Source organism: Octodon degus, unplaced genomic scaffold (assembly GCF_000260255.1).
Source record: "Octodon degus isolate 3935 unplaced genomic scaffold, OctDeg1.0 scaffold00008, whole genome shotgun sequence".
Classification (NCBI taxonomy): Eukaryota; Metazoa; Chordata; class Mammalia; order Rodentia; family Octodontidae; genus Octodon; species Octodon degus.
Genome location: NW_004524584.1, coordinates 5,062,094 through 5,071,190, shown reverse-complemented (window position 1 = coordinate 5,071,190; position 9,097 = coordinate 5,062,094). Strand labels below are relative to the sequence as shown.

The window sequence follows — 9,097 nt, the reverse complement described above, 5'->3', positions numbered from 1 at the left end:
ATTGAACCTGGGTCCTTGTGCTGCCAGGGAGTGCTTAGACTACCAAACTATCTCCCCAGCCCCTGGAAGTTGGAATTTAATACAGCTGGTCTGACATCTGTAAGGTTTCTTCCTCTGGTGTGAAAGAGAAGTGGGAGAGAAGTAAAGAAAACTTTTATTGCTTGCTGCAGGAGAGCTGCTACAGGGAAGGAAGAACCTTCAGGGAGGAGGCAGAGAGAAAAAGAATTCACTGGGCTGGTCAGGAGTGGATTTTGTATGGATAGTTTGGTGTCTTAGCAGATGCTGATTGGGGAAGGCTTGGCTCAAGCACACACAAAAAAAGAGAAAGTTCGAGGTTAATCAGAGGGAAGAAGACAGAAGTCAGTCTGGGAGCTGCTTGGTGCTGCTGTTGGATCCCCATGCCACGCTGACTGCCCACCATGCTGATGTAGCAGACTTCCTTGTGGCTTTTGTTTACTTTTCTCCTGCTTCTCTGTAGTGCCAGAGAACACCTTATAACATCAATGACTGGGTTCTGTACTTGTTACATTGTTTTATGTTATGGAAGAGAAGTGAAAACTCAGGACTTTCATAGACCACCCCCTCTATGTGGTTAGAGAGGGGGCTGAGGCCCTAATGTGAAATGTCTTGTATTACTTAAGAATCGAAGGTAGAAGCACGATTTGCAGCCAGATGTTTTTTTTTGTTGTTATTACTGTTGAGACAGGTCTTGGTATGTAGTCTAGACTGTTCTTGAACTTGCTCTGTAGCCCAGGCTGGCCTCAACCTTAGGATTCGCCTGCTCAGCCTCCTGAGTGCTGGGATAACAGTCATATACCATGGCACCCAGGCTGCAGACAGGTATTTTTTTTTTTTCTTCTTTTTTTAATTTAGTGCAGCGTCTACAGGATCTCATTACACAGATCAGACTCGTAGTGATTCTCCTGTTTCCAGCTTCCCAAGTGCTGGGATTATAGGCGTGCACCACCATGCCCAGTCTCAATCGCTGCCTCAGCGTGCCCTGCGGGCGGGGCCAGCACATAGACAGATATTCTGACTCCAAATTTTCAGCTATCCTGTCTCAAAAACCAAAAAAATGAAAGATAGATCAGGTTACTTCCTTTCCCACAGTAGAGAATTGAGAATACAAGATTTCTGTTAAAAAATAGAAATTTTCAGGTGGGATTAAGGACAGGAAAGCAGACCAGAGCACACAGGAAAACAGATCAGAGCATTCAAGAAGCCAACTCCTGGGTAGTTCAACCTTCCTCATAGCCTAACTACCCCAAGTTGGGACTTGCATTTGAGTTGGGAGAAATAGTATTACAAGTCTTTAGAGTCCTGAATGGAATGTCCATGAGTAAGTCACGAGGACAGAGTGGAGGACGAGAAAGAAGAAAGGCACTGTGGTGTGAGTATGATTTGTCCTTCTCCCAAGTCATGCAGGAATTCAATCTCCAGGCTCAGATGTCAGTACTGTTCAGACACTAGAAACTTCATCTGCAGTCAGGTCTTTGGGAAGTTATTAAATAATTAGGATGGGGTCCCATGATTGAATTCTGGTGGCTTTCTGAGAAGAGAGAGAGACTACACAGAGACCTATACATACTGCCAACATGATGTGATGCCCCTGAAGGGTCCCTTGTGAGAAACTGTTCCATACATTTTTGGATTTCCAACTTCCCAAACTGTGAGCCAAAATAAACATCTTTTCTTTATAAAATACCTGCTCCAGGTAGTTCACTATAGTAATGAAAAAGACTAGCATGAGGAGGAAAGATGGGAAAGAAGAGCTGGAAGGAGCATAAGGTTAAGTATTTCAGAGTTTTATGTAATCCCTAGTTACTAAAATAAAAAATGTTCCTTCCTTCCCTGAGGGACCAATGCTTACCCTAGCCCCAGCTAGAGTGGCTCAGTATGAACTGCTTGTAGGAGATAATATCCAAATAGAGGCTGAAAACATATATAGTAGTAGATGAAACCTCCAGATCTACATTAAGCCTTGTTAATTTAGTTTAATGTCCCAAATACACTCTGAAGGCCTCCTATGTTTTGGACTGTGTTCCAAGTGTAGGGGCCATGGTGAGCAAGCTGGCTGAAATCCTTGCCTTCTCGCTGTAAAACAGCTAACCAGTTTTAACATAGTGGGGAATATGCTTTAGGTGAGGACCCTACGAGGTACTGCCCCTAGCCCAAACCAAGTCCCAATTCTGGAAATGTCAAACTCTTCAAGTCAAATTCCACAATCTCTTTCCAGTTCCATCATCATTCCCCCAAAAGCTAGAGACTCAACCAAGTTGTGTACATGCATGTGTGAATCTGAGCACACCAGGCTTTTGCTCACACTGCTCCTATTCCTTGGCATCAATTTACATTCTTGAAGATATTAGCTTTGACACACTTAGTATTGCCCAAATTCTTGTGTTCTCCAAGACCAGCCATTTATCTATTTTCTAGGACAAAGATCCAACCTAGAAAATAAATTAATAATAAAAAGTAAATAATTAAAGCAGAGATCCAGTGCTGGGGAGATAGCTTAGAGATCTAAATACCTGCCTAGCAAACACAACATCCTGAGTTTCATCCCTGATACTGCATTCCTGCTGTGACAGCCACAAAATCAGGTGTGGTGGGACACGCCTGTAATCCCAGTGCTGGAGAGGCTGAGACAAGAGGATCACTGAGTGAGTCCTAGCTGTGTACTGTGTAGTGAGACCCTGTACCAAATACAGAAAGAAAGAAAGGGGCTGGTGAGATGGCTCAGTGGTCTAAAGCACCTACTTAGAACAAGTTTAGCAAAGCACAGGGACCACGGTTCAATCCCCCAGCACCACATGCCAGCCAGCCCGGCCACACACACACACACACACAAATAAATTTAAAAGAAAAACGAAAGAAAATTCTATTTTTCTTTAAAAAAAAAAAAAAAAAAAAAAAAGCATGGGGCTGGAGAGATAGCTCAGTAGAATAAGCGCTTGCCTGCCAAGCACAGGGTCCTGAATTCAATCCCTGGTACCACACACACACACACACACAAAAAAAAAAAAAAAAAAAAAAAGCAGAGATCCAAATGTAGGTCTAGTAGTTAAGTCAGATAGATGCAGGTGGGCCTTATCTGGCCAGGAGACTTCAGGCTTTAAAGTATTAGCTTTGCAGTACATCTAGACAACAATTCTTCAAGAAACACAATAATAATAATCAATTCTTGTCATATGGAATCTCAAAAATGTTTGCTAAGTTTCATTGGACTAGCATTAAGGTCTTAGGCCAGAATTTGGACTTTATGAAGGTTCTGGCTGTGAGCTGGGTCTTGGAAGGGTTAATGATCAACTTTAACAGTTTTCTGTGGTTAAGAATGAGCACTATGCACCTTGTACTTTGCCTTGAATACCTGTTAGCTGGGGAAACAGATGAACAGGCTCTCAACCATTCAGTTTCAAATCCCTCATGCAGTGATTCTTAAATTTCACTAAGCATCAGAATTAAAATTATCTGCTACAATGGATCACTGGGGTCGGGGAGATAGCTTTGTAGAATAAGTGCTTGCCTAGCAAGCACAGGTCCTGAGTTCAATCCCTGGTACCACGAAGAAGAAGAAGGAGGAGGAGGAGGAGGAGGAGGAGGAGGAGGAGGAGAAGGAGAAGGAGAAGGAGAAGGAGAAGGAGGAGAAGACGACGACGACGATGACTAAAATGGATCACTGGCCATGTCTCATTTTTGATTCAGTAAGTTAGAGACAGAAGATTAGGGTATGGCAAACTGTATGGGCAAGGGGGCATGACCTGTCAATCATGGGTCTCTAGGGGACATATACAGAACAATTTCTGAAACCTACACCTGGAACCAATCAGAAAATACTTTAATTATTCGTGCCAGAACTGAAACAGGTTTTTGAAAGGACAGCCTAGATCTGACCTCCGCCTGAGGAGTGGACAATACAAAAGATGGCTGCCGTTAAGCTCTATTCTGCACTCCTTGAAGAGTGTAGTTCTTTTCCGACTTTTACTTGGCCCACACTTCCATTGCAGAGCATGTTTCTTTTCCTACCTTTAATAAAACTTTGCTACCTCGTGCTTATTTTGTCCAGTTTTTTGAATGAGAACATGAAATCTCTAGGAGTCCCTAGAACCCAGAAACAGGTCTAGGGCTAAATCTGTGCATTTTAGAATTTGCATTTTTAACCTGTTCAGGCAAGATCTGTGTTGACAAGATTCTCTCCATAGTTCAAACTTTAGTCATCTTCTACTGAGTTCTTTCTTGAGTAGGCCTGACCTTGGACTCCCACGGTCCTTCCTTGTAGAGGCTAGTTTTAGCAAGAATCTTGCTTAGTTCCCCTGGAATCCTCCACAGTTGGTATCTGATCCCTCTATATCTGATCGGGTTTCGAATCTTCCACCACCCCTCAGGTGATGTTTGAGTACCCCGGCCTAACTTCACCAAGATCCCTGTTAGATAGGTTAAGCCAGAGTCTCACTTTCTACTAACATTTCCTTTTAACTTCCTGCCCTGTTTAGTGGCTATAAACCCCCTTTTGTGCTCAGTGTTAATCTCAGTCTCTCATTGCAGTAGTCCTTAATCTAAGAGGGCCCGAATAGAGATTGTTTTCCCATTCTTTAACAGGTGCCATGATTTTTTATTATTATTTTTTAAAGAGTCTTCTTAGAGACGGACTCACTCCAAGTTAAAGTTTCTATACTCAGTACCTGGCGCACACTAAATAGCCTCTAAGCCTCAGAATTTGAATCCTGACTTCACCGAATGGTCTCAGATCAAACCATTCTACTCCTCTTGGCTTCATTTGTCTCACTTGTGAAACCAGAATATGGGCTAGCTAGCTAATGGTAAGGGCAAAAAGCAACTCGTGGCAGTGTTCACTTAAGTTGGTTAATTAATATTTACTATCTGCTCATTTTCTGAAGGAAGGACAAGGGTAGGGTCTAGGTCTCTACAGAAAGCAAGGAGGGAGTCCCTTTTCTGTGTAGCAAGGCGCTAGTAAGATCTGAAGGCCGGGCTTCAGTGATCTGCACAACTCTGCACACAGCCCAGGCCTCTAACGCACACGCTCCACTCCCAAGGGCGCGCAGCAGCCCTGCCCCCAGAGCCTACGTCCCGCCACTCTGCGCAGGCGCAGGTCTAGCCGGGCCCAGACGCTGTGCACATGCGTGCTCGGGTGCGCCAGTGCCGAGGCACGCCGGCACAGTAACAATGGCGGCAGCAATGCGGGTGGCGGCGGCTGGAGCTAGGCTCAGGGTTCTCTCTACTGTTCACCATCCTAAGGTCCGCAGCCTTTGCAACCAGCCCGCCTCCGTTAACGAACGTATCGAGAACAAGCGAAGCGCTGCTTTGCTGGGAGGAGGCCAGCGCCGAATCGAAGCGCAGCATAAGCGAGTGAGTCTGAGGGTCGAGCAAGCCCCGCCCCTTTGCTTGCGCCCTCTCACAGCTCTCATGGCTCGTGGCGTCCGACGCTGCTCAGCCAATCGGCGCTGTGCAGGGCGGGGCGCTGGCGAGGACACTCACGAGAAGTACAGTGGTCTTCCTGAAGTGGGGCCGACTGGAATGGGTTCTGTCACTCACTGGCATCCCTTGGAAGTTTAGAAGGACCTTGCTGGGTTCCAGTCAGCTTTCTACTTAACAAAAACTGTAAACTTTTTGACTATTTAATATCTAGAATCAGTTTATCTTTTGTAGAAGATAGTCATAATTCTTCCCTCACAATCTTGTTAGAATAGGGCGAAGCAACGATGGACACTCAATAAAAAAAGATCTGCTTAGTCTTCTGCTCCAGGAAAGAGTGGAAAGCAGGTTGTTTTTCCATGATGGGAACAGAAAAATAGAGGCGTGTGGCAGGGGAAGTAATTTGAGCACAATCACATTAATCTTGGAAGTGTGCTGCCCAGAGACGGGACACCCTCCTGAGGTCTCAGCGCTCTCCTGGTCAGGAAAAAGGTGGCCTCTCTAGGAGGGTGCATGTTACTCTGCTAGCTGGCTGGAGTGAGCAACTGATGGCACTGCCTGACCCTGCCTGGATTGTTTTCAGATTAATTTGTGAAAAAGGAAAGTACCACTTGGCTACAGTTACTCATGAGCCGGCCAGTAAGATGTAGTAAATACTTAGGGTACATATTTCCATGCTTCAGCATCAGGTGATTTTCTTTTTTTTCCACCTAATGTTTGCTTTTTAAAATTAAACCTTTTTTTTTTTTTTTTTTCCCTTCAGTGCATCTAGTTTATACAGGTTTTTCAACTGCCTGGATTTTGAGTTGAGAGTCACATTTGGCCTTCAGAGATAAACTGGGTGGGCAGTTTAGCAGCAGAAGAAACGGAGGTGACCTCAGCTTGGAACTAGGCTTGCTCAGTGTGTCCCTGACTCGTGCTTGAGTCTATACTAAAGTGCTGGACAAGCTATTGATAGGAAGGTGCAGAAGTGAACTCTTAACAGGTGAAGGGCATGCAGATACTACTCACAAGTGTGGGGGAGCTAACTGAGAAAGCTGGAGTCAGAGGTGAGAAGATTGGACTCTAAATCAGGTGTTGATTCACACATCATTGATTTCCATGTGACCAAGGTCTGAAGCTGAAAGTTCCTTTTTTTTTTTTTTTTTACACTTGTTGGTGAGCTGTAAATGTGGCTTTTGGTTTGTGGTGCCTGGAGTGGGGTGTCTATGGAGTGAGAGAAAGTTAGATCATCCTCAGGAGAGGCCCTCTGGTGCTCCAGTGTACTCTCTGAGCAGGGGTAGTTGCTCAGTTCCTTCCTGGAACATTGCCTCACCCCTTCCCAGGCAGATTATGTTAGGTTTAAATGCAGCCTGTTGAAGCTTTTCTTTTGCCAAAGCTGTTTTGTTTGTGACACAGATTTGCACCCTCTTTTAAACAGTTTTTGGAGTATTTCTATAGGGTAGATTTCTTTGACATGGAATTAGTAGGCCAAAGTGTATAAATATTTAAAATACATAGTGCCAAATTTCTTTTCCCAGAACTTACCCAGCATTACATAACACTGTATATAAAATGGCTTATTGTTTAACACATTCTCACAGGGTTTGGTTGCTTTCCTAGAAGGAGGTATAGTGGCCTACAGGTATTTGGCTGGGCCTGGGTTTTTAGGAATGAAAGCAGTGGAGGCTTTTATTTTATTGTTTGCACTCCTGGGAATTGAGATTACCTGAGGAGTGCTGGGCCACCATCTTGCTAAGTTGCCCAAGGTGGCCTCATACTTGCTGTCTGCCTGTTTCAGCCTTTGAGTGCTACCATTACAGCTGTGGCATAGTGGAGGCTCTTGACAGACTGGCATGTCTAGTCTCATCTCCAAAAAGAATTTTTTGGGGGTATTGAGATAGGATTTTTTTTTTTTTTTTCAGAACCGGGGATTGAACTCAGATCCTTGCGTTTGCCGGTCAAGCGCTTATCCTACTGAGCCATCTCCCCGGCCCCTTGAGATAGGATTTTGGTATGTAATTTAAGCTGTCCTTGAACTTGAGATCCTCCTACCTCAGCCTCCTGAGTGCTATTTTTCTCTTCTCAGGCAAGCTGCTTAGCACTTTGTCCCATTCCCTTTTACTCAGTCCACCATTGTGGGCTCTCTTGTCAGGTATGTGATCTCTAAGCAGGGCCTCCAGGTTGAGGTAGGAAGAGGAAGGTGAGAAGCCCATAACGGAGGCAGAAGAGCCCTGTGGGAGCTCAGGGTAGGAGGGAGGGGTTAGGCCTGGTGAGGTATGTTTCTTAGCTTCACAGGAAAAGCCTGGAAATCTGACGGTAAAGCCTCAAGGCCTTCACTAAGGCTGTGTTAGATTTCTACCTTCTTCTCTCTTTTCTCTTCTCTTCTCTTCTCTTCTCTTCTCTTCTCTTCTCTTCTCTTCTCTTCTTCTCTCTCTCTCTGTCTCTGTCTCTGTCTCTGTCTCTGTCTCTGTCTCTGTCTCTCTCTCATCTCTCTCTAATATTTCTTAGGTTCCTCACAAGTATTTTCTTTCTCTCTCACAAGTGTTTCTATAATAAGGTCTCCTACTTCTCTGCACCTTCCTTGCCTCCTTCCTTTTTTTTTTTTCTCTTTTGAATCAGGGTTTTACTATGTAATGCACTCTGGTCTTGAATTCAGTATGTACCCTGGGCTGCCCTTGAACTAACAGCAGTCCTTCTGTGGCTCAGTCAGTCATGTGACACCACCCATAGCCCTCCTTCCTTGTTTACCTTTGACACTCAGGTGGCTTCTAGAGCATCTGTCTACTTTGCTTTCCTCAGTGTCTGAAATGAAGTCCATTAATAACAATTGTTTGCCTTAGGCAGCTCAGAGAGAATGGAGGCTTTCACATCAGGGTGAAGGGGCAGAACCTGTCTTCTTGGTTTTCTTAGGAACACTCCTTTGCTTATCAACTTTGGTGACCCTGCTAAATGATCTTTGTTGTGTTTTAGGGAAAACTAACAGCAAGGGAGCGGATCAGTCTCTTGCTGGACCCTGGCAGCTTTGTTGAGAGTGACATGTTCGTGGAACACAGATGTGCAGATTTTGGCATGGCTGCTGAGAAGAACAAGGTACTTACCTGCTCAAGAAGTGGTGTGAACACTTCCCCGCGGAGGCTCTGCTGGCTGCAGAGTCATGGTCTGCACAGCTTTTCTCTGAGTCTTCTGAGAAGTGCTGCTGGGGCCTCCAGGTTCCCCCTTTTTCTCTCCTTTGTTTGCAATTGAAAGGTGGGTGGGCTGATCATGCTCTCTGCTTTGTGACTTAGTCTTGGTTTCCAGAGCTCCTGGTTAAGGGTTCCTGGTATGGTTGGTACAGAATGATAGCTCTGGAAAGTGGGTCTCTCCGAAGACAGGATAATGTCTTTCAGTTGTGTTCTGAACACCAAGTTCCAAGGACCCCTTTGGGACATGATTTAAGTTTATATCTCTGTGACTTTTTTTTTTTTTAGGTGGTACTGGGGATTGAATTTGGGACCTTGTGTTTGCCAGGCAGGTACTTACACCCTTGAGCTATCTCCCTGGCCCACCTCTGTGATCTTGAGGTCAGCAAAAATGAATGCCTTGGGTTGGGGAGATGGTTCAGTAGAATAAGCGCTTGCCTGGCAAGCATAAGGGCCTGAGTTCAATCCCCAGTTCTGCAAAAAAAAAAAGAAAAAAGCCTTTA

At 44.9% G+C, this 9,097-nt stretch overlaps 1 protein-coding gene across 2 annotated transcripts in view; it reads left to right on the top strand.

Moving 5' to 3' along the window:
• Nucleotides 1-5,121: 5,121 nt before the first annotated feature.
• Pccb (propionyl-CoA carboxylase beta subunit) overlaps nt 5,122-9,097 on the top strand; it is a 113,333-nt gene continuing 109,357 nt past the window's right edge. Inside the window, exons 1-2 of one of the 2 annotated variants that reach the window (XM_004624997.2) lie at nt 5,122-5,367; nt 8,386-8,505. In XM_004624997.2, the coding sequence (XP_004625054.1) occupies nt 5,185-5,367; nt 8,386-8,505 (303 nt within the window). In that variant the 5' untranslated portion in view covers nt 5,122-5,184. The remainder of the gene's footprint in view (nt 5,368-8,385; nt 8,506-9,097) is intronic. The other variant, XM_023705039.1, reaches the window with a different exon arrangement.